The 17,616-nt window shown below is 49.1% G+C and overlaps 1 protein-coding gene across 1 annotated transcript in view; it reads left to right on the forward strand.

The window, feature by feature from the left end:
- The first annotated feature begins 1,949 nt into the window (after positions 1-1,949).
- LOC141155457 (jeltraxin-like) overlaps positions 1,950-17,616 on the forward strand; it is a 36,597-nt gene continuing 20,930 nt past the window's right edge. Inside the window, exons 1-2 of the mRNA XM_073642322.1 lie at positions 1,950-2,107; positions 9,494-9,549. Of these exons, the coding sequence (XP_073498423.1) occupies positions 1,950-2,107; positions 9,494-9,549 (214 nt within the window). The remainder of the gene's footprint in view (positions 2,108-9,493; positions 9,550-17,616) is intronic.

Genomic DNA, 17,616 nt, shown 5'->3' on the forward strand with positions numbered 1-17,616 from the left:
ATGTGTGGCGCCCCTGAGGGTTCGACCGCCACAGGGATGCTGCACCTCTTCAATGGGGTGTGGTGTTCCTCCTTCGAGGTAAGAACGGTGCAATGGTCAGGACCCCACCTCCACATCCAACACCACACTTCTCCCACCAGAGGGGGCTAATTGGCACTATTGTGCTGCCCCTCTCGGGAAAATGGGAGACTGGGGAACCAAAAGATAGGGGGAACCATGTAGTGGGTGAGGGTGGAGAACACACATTTAGGTTACACTTAATAATTCATATTTAATAGACAGCCATCTTGGGTACGCGGTCTTTGATTGTGATCTTCATCCCTGAACGTGGCTTCTGGGTGAACCGGCAGTGGACGGAGACACGGCCCTCGTACTCTGGCCTTGAGTCGAGGGGCAGTTTGGAGTTAATGTATGTCTCAACCTGGTCAAGAACCATACCCAAGAAGGCCTGGAGCATAGGAGTGTAGCTCCACCGCAAAAGGATCCAAGGGGGATGCAGAAGGAGCGGTATACGCCACCTGTCCTCGCTATTCTGGCCTAGTCAGAGGGATTCCGGCTGCAAGAGGGGTACCGGCCCCCGACACCTGACTTTGCAACTCTACGTCCTAGTTAGGGAAGCCCGGCAGGCCCAGAGGATCCCACCGGGTAACGGAAGGAGCGGAGTCGCCACCCGTACCCTTTTTCTGAGCGTAGTCCAGAGGGAGACCCGGCCTATCTACACACACAGACAGGAGAGGACTCGGTTTGAAGTCTAGGAACACTCTGGTGCGGGGTCTTGATTAAGCACTTGAATTACTCGGAGGTTCTCGGACCCCCGTTCCTGGTGACCGCAGAACTCCGTGAGGAGCAGGGAGAAGCCTTGCAGCTGCACGTTATACCGTGAGTAAAAACTCTGGAAGTTGACCCCTATGGCCTCTGGACTCTTTATTTCGGCACCGCACCGCGCAGCACCAGATCTCCTACACTACAACCCCCCTCATCCTCTTCTCTGCCCTGAGGCCCTGCTCCGCCTGTTGGGAGTAGTATCAACGTCGGCTGCTACAACATCGCGCCTCAGAAGACTGCAGCAGCGCTGGTGGCCTTCACCAGGTACCACAGGTGGCGTAGTCGATAGCAACCACTCAACCCTGATAGCCCATTATAACCCTTTTTTGAGTGTGACGGCCCTGGGCACGGAACGGGTCCAGGCCACGACTGCCTCCCCAACATCCGACCCGGCTCCGAGTACCCCATTTCCCAGGGAGGGCTGTGAGCATCACACAACTTGGCGCAGCAAAGGAAGGAAATTGCCCATTGCTACCGGGTACTGTGTGCCTTACACCTTAGACTGTCGTTTCCACTTAAAATGGTGCCCACCCAAGAAGAACGGACACCATAGTGCACCAAAAGGACAGTCTCCTAGCACCTCTTATCATGGGCCAGGCTCCCCCATGGCGCCAAAAGAGCAGACCGCCCCTTCCATCAGAGACTATCCGCGGGGTAATGCCCGTCAAAACGGATGGGCTGAACGAAGGCGTGCCTGTCAGCCTACCGCCCTGGAGCCGCCCCAAAAAGGGGAGGGAATGGAAAAGCAACAAGGTGCGGCCATCGCAGTTGGAGACTTGCTATCCTCAGGAGCGGACATGGACGCTGCTGAAGCGAGTCTATCGGAGCCTTCCGAACCCGGCCCAGGTTCTTCTCCCGTCAGTGAAGAAAGTGGCGTGTCTCTAACATCGGGAGATATAGAGTTTCTCCGCCAGGAAACCCCGGACCTTGCTCGGAGAGTGGCTGAGGCCCAGCAAGCGGCATCCGCTGCGTGGCGGGAAGAAATGCTGCAGCGCATCCGGACCCGCCGCCAAGGAGCAGCAGATCAGGAGGAGGCAGCAACAAAGGTCGCGTGCAGCCCAGGAGCGGGTGAGTGTGATACCCCTGTCCCGGCTGCTGAGCCCACCGTGCCCCTCCTGGACCTCATGACTGAGTACCTGCTGCCCGTCGCGGTCACCTGGGAGCAGGTCTTTGCCCCGGAGCTTGAAGCCTCCGCGATCGGCGGGGACCTGCGCTGCCTCCCGACTCCCGAATCGGAAGAACCTGAGTCTGCTGGGGTATCCACCGACCCCAACCCGGACTGGTCTGCACTTCTTGAGGACCCACGGCAGCCCCTGCTGTCACCGCTGCCCGCACCTACAGTCACCTGGCCGGCGGCTGAAGAGTGGGCCTGGGACAACCAGGGGGGGACCTGATGGGCTTCCCCCGGGAGACCCGGGCTGAAGCGCGTAGGAGGAGCGAGCTGTGTCGCCAGCAGATCCTCCAGCTCGATCAGGAGCAACGACAGAGGGAGGTTCGCTGCGAGCACCTCGAGGTGCGCGCCAAGGCTGCAAAGTCCAGGGCCCGCCAGGAGGAGGCAACCCGTCCAAGCCCCCGTGAGGAAGGGCAAGTTGTCCGCTTCCACCATGAGGCGGGATGGGGCTTCATCAGGAGTCCACAGTATGAGCAAGACATCTTCGTCAGCCGGCGGTACGTCGAGCCGCGGCTGAAAAAGGGACACCCTGGTCGGAACCTCTTCCCGGGTGACTTTGTCATACACCCGGCACTATGGGGTGCGGGAGTGGTACGCCCTGGATGTTCACAAGGTGTCCAGGAGCGATGCTCCCTCGCGCTCGGCAATGGAGGACCTGTCAGCCTCCGTCGGGAGGAATGAGCCTTTTCCCCGGTGGGGACCCGTGAATTAAGCGGCCCCGGTGGCTGCAACCTGTTTGAAGTTACAATGTTATGTTTATATTAATGTTTGCCATGTTTCCTCCCAGTTTTTCTAGAGACATTTGTCCCTGCGGACTTGCAGTAGACTGACTCTTTAACTGTATATAGTTTGCATCTCTTTAGGTGCCCCTTATTGGTTTTATGTAAAAACCGCAGCTATTTCTACCTCAGACCTCGGAAGAAAAACTTGTCTGGAGTGGCTCTCCTGGAGGTCTAACTCGGGATCTTCATGCCCTGCAGCCACCCCAGGGCCTACATTGGGGGTTTGGGACAGGTCCCTCGCGCTTCTGAACTGACTCTTCTTACTTGCACTTTAACCCGTCTGTGTATGCAAAATGTCTCTTGATGGTTTTATACTTTTATACTTTTATATTATGTGCAGTTTGTAACATTAAAGGAGAAGTGCCTCCCATATTGGGAAGATTGTTACCTGTTATTTAAAAAAAAAAAAAAAAGGGTCTGTACCAGGTTTTACTCTCTTCGCAGCCCGTGGACGTGCTGTGTTTCACCAGGGGGGAATGTGGCGCCCCTGAGGGTTCGACCGCCACAGGGATGCTGCACCTCTTCAATGGGGTGTGGTGTTCCTCCTTCGAGGTAAGAACGGTGCAATGGTCAGGACCCCACCTCCACATCCAACACCACACTTCTCCCACCAGAGGGGGCTAATTGGCACTAGTGTGCTGCCCCTCTCGGCAAAATGGGAGACTGGGGAACCAAAAGATAGGGGGAACCATGTAGTGGGTGAGGGTGGAGAACGCACATTTAGGTTACACTTAATAATTCATATTTTATAGACAGCCATCTTGGGTACGCGGTCTTTGATTGTGATCTTCATCCCTGAACGTGACTTCTGGGTGAACCAGCAGTAGATGGAGACAAGGCCCTCGTACTCTGGCCTTGAGTCGAGGGGCAGGTTGGAGTTAACGTATGTCTCAACCCGGTCAAGAACCATACCCAAGAAGGCCTGGAGCTTAGGAGTGTAGCTCCACCGCAAAAGGATCCCAGGGGGATGCAGACGGAGCGGTATACGCCACCTGTCCTCGCTATTCAGGCCTAGTCAAAGGGATTCCGGCTGCAAGAGGGGTACCGGCCCCCGACACCTGACTTTGCAACTCTACGTCCTAGTCAGGGAAGCCCGGCAGGCCCAGAGGATCCCACCGGGTAACGGAAGGAGCGGAGTCGCCACCCGTACCCTTTTTCTGAGCGTAGTCCAGAGGGAGACCTGGCCTATCTACACACACAGACAGGAGAGGACTCGGTTTGAAGTCTAGGAACACTCTGGTGCGGGGTCTTGATTAAGCACTTGAATTACTCGGAGGTTCTCAGACCCCCGTTCCTGGTGACCGCAGAACTCCGTGAGGAGCAGGGAGAAGCCTTGCAGCTGCACGTTATACCGTGAGTAAAAACTCTGGAAGTCGACCCCTATGGCCTCTGGACTCTTTATTTCGGCACCGCACCGCGCAGCACCAGATCTCCTACACTATAACCCCCCTCATCCTCTTCTCTGCCATGAGGCCCTGCTCCGCCTGTGGGGAGTAGTATCAATGTCGGCTGCTACAACATCCCACCTCAGAGGACTGCAGCAGCGCTGGTGGCCTTCACCAGGTACCACAGGTGGCGTAGTCGATAGCAACCACTCAACCCTGATAGCCCATTACAACCCTTTTTTGAGTGTGACGGTCCTGGGCACGGAACGGGTCCAGGCCACGACTGCCTCCCCAACATCCGACCCGGCTCCGAGTACCCCATTTCCCAGGGAGGGCTGTGAGCGTCACAAATGCGGCAGCCAGGGTCGTATTTTTGTCCAGCCACTTCATGGATGCCCTCATCTTGTGCCAGTCATTACACTGGTTGCCCATTCGCTACAGGGTTTAATATAAACTCATCGCTCTCACCCACAAAGCTCTCCACAGTTCTGCACCGCCTTATATCTCCTCTCTCATCTCTGTCTATTGCCCTACCCGTGCCCTCCGTTCTACAAATGACCTAAGACTAACATCACCATAATCCGAACCTTGCACCTCCGTCTTCAAGACTTCTCTCGTGCTGCACCAGTTCTCTGGAATGCACTACCCCAGACGATCCGACTGATGCCTAGCCCCATGTCTTCAAGCGTGCTTTAAAAACCCATCTCTTTAAGCAAGCCTACCACCTCAACTACTCAGTAAACTGACTTTCCCCTTCTAAATATTATTCAGAACCTGCACCCTACTATTCATCTGTCTCCACACCCTCCATGCACACGATAACTGCACTCGATACCTGAGTATTGCACTTAAACATACTGGCTGATGACCGAATCATGCAGCTTTATATGAAAATCCCTATTTATTATAATTGCCAGACCTGAAATAACCTGAAATAACAAGCACTTTTCACCTATTGTGTCCCCCCATTTCCTTGTAGAATGTAAGCTAAGTGCATGGGCTTTACCAGTATAGGAGACCCACTCCTTAATAATGGGAATTTTTTTTTAATGAGGCCCTCCTCTACGTCTCTTCAAAGGGGTACTGGAGTGCGTCTGAATTTTTGGCAGCCTTTGCAGTCGCTACATATGCAATAACAGTATAGGAGACCTAGTCCTTAATAATTTGAAAAACAATTTTTATGAGACCCTTCACTACGTTTCTTTAAATTGGTATTGGACTGCCTCCTAATATTTGGCATCCCTTGAACTTGCTGCATACGCAATAACAGCATAAGAGACTCACTCCTATGTTGTATGTTGCAGTACCAGATGGACATCATTGAAGAATTGTTAAAAAAAATCCCATCTGACAATGCTAGCTGCAGAGGTCACAGTTTCTTGGACAACCAAGGAGTACAGGCAAGGGAGAAGCAAAGCAGATGCAGCAGAGGCAGGGGAACACTGTTAAAGGTCTGGGACAGTTTTCTCAGACCCTTCCAGCGCCCAGGCACTGATGCGCGGGTTACTCTGACAAGGAAGGAAACGTTTTGGAAGATGCTGAGGTATACTATTGGGTATCCAAGCTGGACACGTGGCATGAATGGTCTCTCTACGCCTTGGAGGTCCTGGCGGCTAGCATTTTGTCAGAGATGTTTTTTAGTGCCACTGGGGGTATTATAACATATACGCAATAACAGTATAGGAGACCCACTCCTTAATAATGGGAAGGCCAATTCAAATAGATTTTATATTCTACAATATTACCTCTCTTATCTGAAATTCGTTTACGGGTGAGCTATCGCAGTATGGATAGCGTATTGCACCAATCCAGCCAGGTATTATTGCTTTATACTGTGTACTGCTGCAAAAAAAAATAAAAATCTATTCTATTCCCTATTGATACTGCTGTTAGCTGCATTTACAATAGGGACAGGTGCAAGGTATCATCAACTGGAGATGAGTGCTGTTCATTCTCGTCTTATACATCTCTTCCACAGTGCATTACTTGACATATTCCATGCACTTGTTGACCGATTCATATTTTTTAATGGTGATCCTTATTCACAAATTTATGAAAGCATGCAGGGTTGCTTGTGTCCCTTCACAGCTTGTTGTTGCCACATCCAAAAAAAACTTTTTGGGGCTTGTTAAAATCTATTTTTTATTGTACAGTATTACCTCTTTCATCTGAGATTCGTGTACGGGTGAGCTATAGCAGTAGGGATAGTGTCTTACAATCATGTAGTCAGGGATTATTCTATTATACTCAGTGCTGAAAAAAAAATCTATTCCCTATTGATAATGCTGTTAGCTGATTTTAAAATAGGGACAGGGGCTAGATGGTATTATCAGCTGGAAATGAGTGTTCATTCTGATCGCATACAGTACAGACCAAAAGTTTGGACACACCTTCTCATTTAAAGATTTTTCTGTATTTTCATGACTATGAAAATTGTACATTCACACTGAAGGCATCAAAACTATGAATTAACACATGTGGAATTATATACTTAACAAAAAAGTGTGAAACAACTGAAAATATGTCTTATATTCTAGGTTCTTCAAAGTAGTCACCTTTTGCTTTGATGACTGATTTGCACACTCTTGGCATTCTCTTGATGAGCTTCAAGAGGTAGTCAACGGAAATGGTTTTCACTTCACAGGTGTGCCCTGTCAGGTTTAATAAGTGGGATTTCTTGCCTTATAAATGGGGTTGGGACCATCAGTTGTGTTGTGCAGAAGTCTGGTGGATACACAGCTGATAGTCCTACTGAATAGACTGTTAGAATTTGTATTATGGCAAGAAAAAAGCAGCTAAGTAAAGAAAAACGAGTGGCCATCATTACTTTAAGAAATGAAGGTCAGTCAGTGTGAAAAATTGGGAAAACTTTGAAAGTGTCCCCAAGTGCAGTTGCAAAAACCATCAAGCGCTACAAAGAAACTGGCTCACATGAATACCTCCCCAGGAAAGGAAGACCAAGAGTCATCTCTGCTTCTGAGGATAAGTTTATCCGAGTCACCAGCCTCAGAAATCGCAGGTTAACAGCAGCTCAGATTAGAGACCAGGTCAATGCCACACAGAGTTCTAGCAGCAGACACATCTCTTCAACAACTGTTAAGAGGAGACTTTGTGCAGCAGGCCTTCATGGTAAAATAGCTGCTAGGAAACCACTGCTAAGGACAGGCAACAAGCAGAAGAGACTTGTTTGGGCCAAAGAACACAAGGAATGGACATTAGACCAGTGGAAATCTGTGCTTTGGTCTGATGAGTCCAAATTTGAGATCTTTGGTTCCAACCACCGTATCTTTGTGCGACGCAGAAAAGGTGAACGGATGGACTCTACATGCCTGGTTCCCACCATGAAGCATGGAGGAGGAGGTGTGATGGTGGGGGGGTGCTTTGCTGGTGATACTGTTGGGGATTTATTCAAAATTGAAGGCATACTGAACCAGTATGGCTACCACAGCATCTAGCAGCGGCATGCTATTCCATCCGGTTTGCGTTTAGTTGGACCATCATTTATTTTTCCACAGGACAATGACCCCAAACACACCTCCAGGCTGTATAAGGGCTATTTGACCAAGAAGGAGAGTGATGGGGTGCTACGCTATATGACCTGGCCTCCACAGTCATCAGACCTGAACCCAATCAAGATTGTTTGGGGTGAGCTGGACCTCAGAGTGAAGGCAAAAGGGCAAACAAGTGCTAAGCATCTCTGAGAACTCCTTCAAGATTGTTGGAAGACCATTTCCGTTGACTACCTCTTGAAGCTCATCAAGAGAATACCAAGAGTGTGCAAAGCAGTCAACAAAGCAAAAGGTGGCTACTTTGAAGAACCTCGAATATAAGACATATTTTCAGTTGTTTCACACTTTTTTGTTGAGTATATAATTCCACATCTGTTAATTCATAGTTTTGATGCCTTCAGTGTGAATGTACAGTTTTCATAGTCATGAAAATACAGAAAAATCTTTAAATGAGAAGGTGTGTCCAAACTTTTGGTCTGTACTGTACATCCTTGCAACAATGCATAACTTCATAGATTTTTTCCATGCATTCGTTGACCGATTCATAATTTTTAACGGTGATCTCTAATTAAAAATTGATGAAAGCAGACAGGGTGGCTTGCGCTCCTTCACAGTTTGGTGGTGCAACGTACCAAGAAAACCAGTTAAATTCTATTTTCTATGGTACTACGTTACCTCTCTCATCTCTGAGTCGTATACGGGTGACCTATAGCAGTTCGGGTAGTGTCTTACAGGCATCTAGTCAGGGATTATTGTATTATACTCCATGCTGAAAAAAAAATCTATTCCCTATTGATAACGCTGTTAGCTGCTTTTAAAATAGGGACAGGGGCTAGATGATATTATCAGCTGGAAATGAGTGTTCATTCTGGATGTGTCTAATCATGTCTCACACACTACATGGCCAGATAAGGTAGTAAAATGCTAAAATTACATTTACTGGTGAATGTATTTTTCACCTTTGAAAGAAATGCAAAAGTGCAAAAACGCATCAAAAATACTATGTGTGAAAATAGCCCAAGGTGTGGAGGAACATTTTTGTTTTTGGTTATTTATTTTGCCTTATATATCAGTCATTACCCTGGAAAGAATGTTTTTTTAACATTTTTTCCAGGAAAATTCATTTTTGCTTCATTTTTGTATGTTTCATTGTGAGTCCGTAAAAGTGGCGTAACAATATTGTTCACAGCAGTGACCTGGGAGTCAGAGATGCTTCCAGGGTTCTTTCCCATGCTGTTCCCATGTCATTTGAGCACTGTTTATGTCGATTTGACCAATTTTTAGGCCCCCTCCAGACATCCGTGAACGCGGGGGGAGGGGGCGCCGGAAAAATGCTCGAGTTTCCCATTGACTTACATTGAGCTCGTTACTTGGGTCAAGCACCCGAGCATTACGATTTGCTCGACCCGAGCAACGAACACCCGAGCATTTTAGTGCTCGCGCATCGCTACTGATTATACATGAGAAATATATAGTCATGTTTCAGTCCCAGGATAGAGAATCTCTTTAAGCCGTGAAGAGTTTACTTTTACATTTCCTGGAGGTTAAGAATGTGAAGGTTGTTTTAGGGATACAATTTCTCATGGACTCATTGGAAATGGAGCCTTGGACATCTGTACAGTTTCCCTCCCTCAACAACCAGTCACTTAAGGCAGTAGACAGGTGATCAATACTTCCATCAGAAAGTCCAGTAAAATCCCTGTTTTTCCAGTCATTGGAGCCTCTAAGAATATGTACATGTGAGTGAATGAGTATTAGTGATGTACCATAGTATAGACAATGTCCAAGAAGAGTCATGTTCTATCTTTATATTCTTTACAGGATGACGATCCCAGCTCTGCTGTTTGTGGTTATCACCGGATGTTGTGCCAAAGAGAGTAAGTCACTAAGTTGGTATGTCATTGGTATCAGTGGAGCACATGTTGCTGGTTCTGATGGGTCCTGATGCCTCTGAAGATTGTTTTTTTATATTGAGCCTTATTGATTGGATTTGAATTGCATCATGCAAACGAATCCAGCAAAAAATGCCATCACCTACATCTCACCACAGCACTTCCAGTCCAAAGTCCTTGACTGGGCCAACACACAAGGTCCAAACAAGTGGTGTGCATAGGCAGGATAGGCAAAGGTAAATAGTCTGGGCCTGCTATTTTTAAGAGGTCTTATCTGGTGTCTGTTTTCATATGGAGTCTGGGCTGAGGTCTGATTTATTTAGTAGGGTAAGATTTGGGATCTAACTCATTTAGGGGGTCTGGTTCAGAGTCTAATTTATTTAGTGAGGTCTGGTCTGAAGTCTGATTCATTGAGAGGGGTCTGGTCTGGGAGGCCAGCATAAAGAAGTAGCACTAGAGGGAGAAAGGACCCAGAATTGAGTAGTAGAAAGTTAATTGTCTGGTGCTTGATTTTTTACAGTGTCTGGCCTGAGGTCTGATTCACATGGGAGTATGGTCTATGATCGGATTTATTTAGTGGGTCTGGTTTAAGGTGTGATTTATTGGGTAGTTCTGCTCAAGAGTCAGATTTCTTTGATGAGTTCTGGTCTGAGGTCTGATTTACTTATGAGATTTGGTCTGATTTGTTGTGGGAGAGGTGGGTCTGGAGTCTGATTTATTAAGTGGTTCTGATTTATTTAGCGGTTCTGGTCTGAGGTCTGATTTATTAAAAGTAGTCTGGTATGAAGTTCGATTTTTTTAGGGGGTCTGATCTAAGGTCTAATTTATTTAAAGATTCTGGTTTGAGCCCCGATATATTAATGGTGTCCGGTCTCGAGTCTGATTAATTAAGAAGGCCTGATCTGGATGGCCAACAACTGGACTTAGAGTGTTAGAACTCAAAGGAAGAAAGGACGCAAAAGTGAGGAGTGGTATGATAGTGGTCTGATGTCTGATTGTTTCTTTTATTGATCTGGTCTGGGGTCTGATTTATTTATGGAGTCTGGTGTGAGGTCTGATTTATTTAGGGTGTCTAGCCTAGTTTTTGATTTATTTATTTGGATCTAATTTGGGGTCTCATTCACGGTATTTACTAGGTCTGTTCTGGGCTCTGATTCATTTAGACTGTCTGCTCTAGGGTCTGATTTATTAAGTAGGTCCGATTTAATTTGGGGGGGGGTCTGGTCTGAGCTCTGCATTAGTTTAAAGGATTGAGTCTGAGTACTGAATTAATTTTGGGATTTTATCTAAGATCTGTATTTATTTAGGGGAAAATCCGTAAATAAATATTATATATACAGTACGTGACATGCAGAAGTAGTGCTGTTGCTTCAAAAGCATCCAGCAGCTGTTACAAATAACACAAGCACAGGAGACAGGAAGTGTTGTGCTTCAGAAGCATCCAGCAACTAGAGGGGTTAACACAGTCACAGGAGACAGGGAGTGTTTTAGCAGAGCCCCAGGGGGATTGTGGGGAATTTGTTATTGTAGTCTGGCTGAAGCCGAAAGGTGGTGTGTTATCTGAATCTGACAGAAGGCAACAGAACAGGATTCAGATCAGGAGAGAAACTAAACACAGGTCAGATAAACTCCCTGAACTAACAGTGCAGAGTATTATCGGGCAGGAAGATAAGGAGTGGAAGGAATTGTGTCACAGGGATCATCTCCCTCATCAAACTCTTCCCCTCCATCTCCATGCAGGATAAAGAATGCTGTGTACTATTGTGTCCTTATGAAGGAAAAGCCTGTGGTTGTGTATGCATAGAAGTGTTCTGCTAAGAGATCTAATTTATGCTGAATTATGCTACTGAAGAGACTGTAATATTGTGCCTTGTGAAGAAACTACTATATTGTTACTGGAGCCAGTTGCTCAAGAAACTCAGACTGTACTGTAATGAAGATTGTTTCTGTAATATCCCTGAATTGCACTGGCCGTGCTTCAGATTAAATTCCACTGTTAAACTGTTGAAAATGACTCTTGTCAGGTATGTTTGGTCAGCAATTGAATCTATTGTGTGCTTGAGAGATGCTGCAACATATGGTCGCCCTGAGTAATGGTTCCCCCAGGATTCCAAAGAATTAATGAAACCCGTCTCGCCCTATCTGAACCTAGCGGCGTGCGTGTAACATTGGTGGCCCGTACGGGGAATTCTGAGTGGGAATTAGCGTGTAGAGGAAGAAGAGGAAAAGTTTCTGGAAAAACACAGCAGCACAGCACCTCAATTCAACTCTGCTACACCAGTTAAAGGAGACCAGCCCTAAAGAAAACTCACTAGCAGCAATGGATGTGGAAATACAAATGGACAGAATTAGTGAGCTGCTTCTTCAGTTAACCTGTGAAGAATTGAGAACAGTAGCAGAACATATAAAGATGTCAGAAGAACAGATTTCTAAAGCACATAACCACAGGCAACTGTTAGCTGCCATTAATGCAAAAATGGATGAGCTAGGGGAGAAAGACACTGAATACGTCATGGGGATGTTCCTCCAGGAGCTAACACAGTTTCTAACCAGGTTGAAGTTGGAGGATGGAGGGGCAGCACCAATTACCAAAAGCGGGAATCTCCGTCTGCAGACAGAACTACAGGAATTGAAAGAACAATTCAAAGCCCTAACAACAGCCCTGCGGGAATATACCAAAACCTCTGAACGGGTGACAGACTCAGACAGAACCTTTACCTTGCTCGGGTTAGATAAATCAGGAAACAGTCCTCTCTAACACCACAAACCATCATAAGGAAAGAATTCAAGATCCTGGGACAGATTGGAGAGTGTGAACAGAAAGAGAAACTGTCTTATATGAACTTGTTGCACCAGATTGATGCAGGCTTACCGACAGGGGCGTACATAGAAATCTTGGGGCCCCATAGCAAAAGTCCAAATTGGGCCCCCTTCCCCGTAAAAAAAAATCTGCAACGTAACTGGAATCACAGTGTATAGGCGCAGTCACAAAAGGACATAGCTATCTACTTTTGAAGACAGGGAAATGGACATGTCTTGTAGCATATACATAGTAAATGTGCCCATACTGAAGCCTTTTAGTATTCTCAACCCTTTTATCGCCCTATAGATTTAAATACCCCCAAAAATGCATCCAGCACACTGTATGATAAACCCTACAGTAAATTCCCCTACTGTAACCCCCACATGCACAGTATGATGACTCCATAGTCCCCCCAGCAAAGTATGATGTCCACACAACCACCCACACAATATGATAGCTCTGACAGCACCCAAACACAGTATGATGGTCCACACACACACCCCACAGCAACCCCCCCTCACACAGTATGAAGGTCCCCGCAAAGTATGATGATCCCCACAGAGCCACATTGTATGATGATCCTCACACAGTTTGATGGCCCCATTGGCCCTCCACAGGACCTCCAAACAATATGATGAAGGTACCCACAGTACGATGGTCAGCACATTTCCCCCACACACAGTAAGCAGCACGGTGGCTCAGCGGTTAGCACTTTACCCTTGCAGCGCTAGGGTACTGGGTTCAAATCCCACCAAGGACAACATCTGCAAGAAGTTTGTATGTTCTCCCCGTGTTTGTGTGGGTTTCATCCGGGTTCTCCGGTTTCCTTCCACACTCCAAAGACAGACTGATAGGGAATGTAAATTGTGAGCCCCAATGGGGACAGTGCCGATAATGTCTGTAAAGCGCTGTGGAATTAATGGTGCTATATAAGTGAGTAAAATAAATATATACCGTATTTTGCGGATTATAAGACGCAACCCAAATTTTGGGGTGCAAAATAGGAAAAAATATTTGTTTGTTTTTTTTAAATAAAATGGTGCGCCTTATAATCCTTTTTACCTGGGGGCAGTGGTAGTGGAGGGGGCGTCACAGGAGCCAGGCTCACACATACCGGAGACTGGCGGCAGAGGAGGCTGCGGCAGGAGACGGGCGATGCTGTGGCCCCGCCCTCAGAAGAAATGTCAGTGATTCAAGGCGGTGGTGGTGGTGGCGGCGGGAGCTAGGCGAGTTCATCGAGGCAATGCTGCGGCCCTGTCCTCAGAAGTCGGCAGTGAGCAGAGGCGAGGTTCCCTATCCTGTACATAGCCCTGCGCTGTGCTTTTGTAAAATGGCCGCCGGAGCATGCGCAGATCGAGATCTCTAGAGAACTCGGCCAGCTCCCGCCGCCACCACCACCGCTTTGAATCACTGACATTTCTTCTGAGGGCGGGGCCGAAGAATCGCCCCGCTACTGCCGCAGCCGCCGCCAACCTCCTGTGTTTGGGACCCCTATCCGACGCCGCCCCCCAAGTAACCATAACTTTTCATTATAAGACGCACACCCTTTTTCCTCCCAAATTTGGGGGGAAAAAGTGTGTCTTATAATACGAAAAATACGGTGAGTAAAATAAAATAAATAAATAATATTGGCCCCCACAGTAGTCCCCACCACAATATGATGGTCGCCACAAGCCCCCCACATCATATGATGACCCCCTTTCAGTAGTCCCCATCACAGTATAAGACCCCACAGACCCTTACAAGTCCTGACTAGGAGAGCATGAGCTGCCGTGCAGATAAATGTGTGTAAAGCAGTAATTTATACAATTTATTAATGTTCAGCTGTAATCCCCTCTGGTCCCAGAAGTTCCTCCTCAAGCCTTTTGGTGACCGACACAGGACAGTGCGACAGTAGCTCTAGCTCAGTGTGAAGGAGGCTTCCCGACTCTCTTTGTGCACAACCACAGCCCTCCTCCCCATAAACCTGTAAATAGTTAGCAGAATTCTATTTACGACCCCTCCCCTGCCTTAACACCCGCACATCCAACAATCAGCATGCAGGTGGAAACTCATCTGACTGAGTCATTTCACACAGAGAGCCCTGCGAACCTGCAGTGTCAGCTGAGTGTCACCCCTGCATCCAGGACGGCTCCCTCTGTCTCCATTAGCCAGGCTCCAATGATCACCCCGCTCCGGGTGCTCAGCTCCTCTCTGCTGGGCTCCCTCTGTCTCCATTAGCCAGGCTCCAATGATCACCACGCTCCGGGTGCTCAGCTCCTCTCTGCTGTGCACGTGTGACACCCCAGGGGTCTGGTTGCCACAGTAACGTAATGTTATGTCTGAGAGCAGGTGGGAGGTCCTTTAGTCAGGGATCCTGTGCATGCCACACCTCCTGCCCAGTCTTGGGAGGGGAAGAACTTCCCCTATATAAACCTGGGGCTGAGGCAGGGTGAGTGAGTAGAAGAAGAGAAGAAGTAGAGACAGCATAGGAAGAAACAGCAGTTACAAGGAGTCAGGGGCTGGCAGCTGCAGAGTTCGCCCTGACTAAGAAGACTTTTTACCGGACCCGGAGTCCGAGGCTGTGGGGACTAATTCCTGCCCAGCAGCAGAATCCGTCAGGCAGGGGATTTCAGGTCCTCTGGCCCAGAAGCCCGAAGGCACGGTCACACGCGTGGGACCAGCACCGCCATCGTGGAGCGGAAGCCATTAGAAGGCCCCGAGTCACCGGCCATACGGGTGAGCACCACACGGTACACTCAGGGACGTGGGCTACTTACATCAGCTCCTAGCAAGGTAGCCAGAAGAGTACAGTCAGTTTGGGAGGCCTACAACTACGCCTGGCCAGGGGAGATCCCATCTGCTCAAGGACTGACCAGGCCCCATCCGCTAGCAAGTACTCCGGGAGGGTCTTTTGTTGTTACCAGTAAAGACCCTGAACTACACCGTACCGTCTCTGAGTGGTTCCTGCTACCCCCATCATCCACGTCGGCTGCCCTGAGGCCATACCCCTCCCGTTGGGGGTTATACTATCACGCTGCACAATCCCACCATCGTCCTCAGCGGTCTGCCCTGCAGCAGCAGCCCCCTGGCTGCACTCAACGGGTGGCGTAGTCATCAACCATTTACTACTAATGGACTGCCGTCTAGTTTGACTCCCTGGGCACGGACCGGGTCACCGCCACGAGACTACAACCCTCCACAGATCCGGCTCCGGGTAAGCTCCCGCATGCGCAGCGCGACACAGACCCAGGGGCGCGTCAACTTTGGCGTAGTCGGCAGGATTTCGTGCCCGCAACCACCGGGTACTGCGTGCCTGAAAAGCAAAGACTGTTCAAACTTACCAGTGGTGAAGATTCCCGCTATCCGTGGAGGTTTCCCGCCATCCGGCGCCATCTTCTACCTTCTTCCCGCCATCCGCGAAGTTTTCCCGCCATCCGGCGCCATCTTCGACCTTCTTCCCGCCATCCGTGGAGTTTTCCCGCCATTGGACGCCATCTTGAGGACGCCGCGCGGGAAGAAGAGGGGCGTGGACTCCGAAAGCGCGCGAGAACTGAAGCCCCGCCTCACGTCCGGACGTTGCGTAAGGTCCTGGAAGGAGCCCAGCAGACGCCGACGTCACAGGAGCGCGACGGAAGGTCCTCAACCCTGACGATCCACTGCGGAGCCGCGGCCTACGGAAGAGGATCATCGCAAGGTAGGCCACGGTCCACTAGGGGGGAGGAAGATGTCGGATACGGAGGAGAGCTTCACTGCCTCAACCCCCGCCAGCGCTACCGCTGCTGCAGTTATGCCCTTCACCATGCCCTATATCCCGGGAGCAGCTTGGCTACCCCAGTACTCAGGGGAGTCACATACCCTGCATGACTTTAGAGAAAAGCTGGATAGCCTCTTCCAGGTGTACCCCCTCACAGAAGAGCAAAAAGTGAGCATCCTGGTGGCCCAACTAACCGGGGCAGCCAAAAGAGAAGTAAAATCTTGGCCACCTGGGAGGAGGACTGTCGCAGAGATACTAACCCGGCTGACGGACCAGGGACCTGCCTTTGAAGCGGAGGTCTTCCAGGAATTCTGCAATCTGTATGGCTGCCGGAAGATAAGGACGACACCCTACCATCCGCAAACTAATGGACTTTGTGAAAAAATGAACCAGGTGGTAATGGATCTTCTAAAAACATTGCCCCTGGAAGAACGCAGTCTGTGGCCTGAGAAGTTGCCCGATCTGGTGGACCTATACAACCACATCCCGGTAGGTTCCACCAACTGTACCCCGGCTTACCTAATGAGGGCGAGACCTGGTAAGTTACCTGTTGACCTGGAAATGGGAGTCCTGACACCTGAGGACACTTCACCAGAAACAGACTGGGACACAGAGAGGCAGCAGCAGTACCGGAGAGTACAGGAGAGCGTGGAGCGAAGTCTCTGTCAGGCTAGGGAAAGACAAGAGAAGACTTACAACCAGTATGCTCCCGCTGTTCCCCTGGTACCCGGAGAGCAGGTCTTGAAGAGGAAAAGACGGCTCCACAAGTTGGATGACCAGTGGGAGAAGGACCCGTACACCGTACTGCCCTCAAGCCACGAGAACCCGAAGGTCTGTACCATCAGTAAAGACGGAGGGGAAACCACAGCCATTGTATCCCGGGACCACCTGAAGAAGTGTCCCGAACAACTGAGGAACCCTGAAGAGGAACAAGAAGACCATCGACCCGTGGGAGAAAGGGAAGATATGGTTAGTACCGTGCTCGGGGACTTCCCTCGGTCTTGGACTCAAGTCAATGGTGCAGTTGTGGTACCCGTACTCACCTTCCTCCAACCATCATCCCAAGAACCTACGGAGCAACGGGTAGAGCTGGAAGAACAGCCGGTCCAGGAGGCAGAAGACTCCACACAAGTAGAACAGGAGAATCAACCCTCTGCTTATAGTGAGCCTGCCGTACCCCTAGTGAGACAAAGAGCCGGTAGACAGCTGCCCAGTTTACCCTTGACAGCTCCTACACCCTGTAGTTCAGGGCCAGACAGTCAGCTCCGTAGGTCCACTAGGGCCACTAGAGGCCAGTTACCCGCACGTTGGAGGATCTAAATGTTTAAGCTATTTTATAATGTTTACCTGTCTATAGTTGCTTGTGTGTAATTTTGTATTTCTAGTTGTTTTTAGGAATCCTTGGTGGATTTACCGGGAATCCTTGTATATAGTTGGAGCGTAACCCAGGATGGACTAAAGACTGTCAAGGACTCGGGGTAGAACAGACCCCTACCTGGTTACGTCTCCCTGT

Source organism: Phyllobates terribilis, unplaced genomic scaffold (genome assembly GCF_046119375.1).
Source record: "Phyllobates terribilis strain yellow unplaced genomic scaffold, ASM4611937v1 Scaffold_7__3_contigs__length_470593459, whole genome shotgun sequence".
Taxonomy (NCBI): domain Eukaryota; kingdom Metazoa; phylum Chordata; class Amphibia; order Anura; family Dendrobatidae; genus Phyllobates; species Phyllobates terribilis.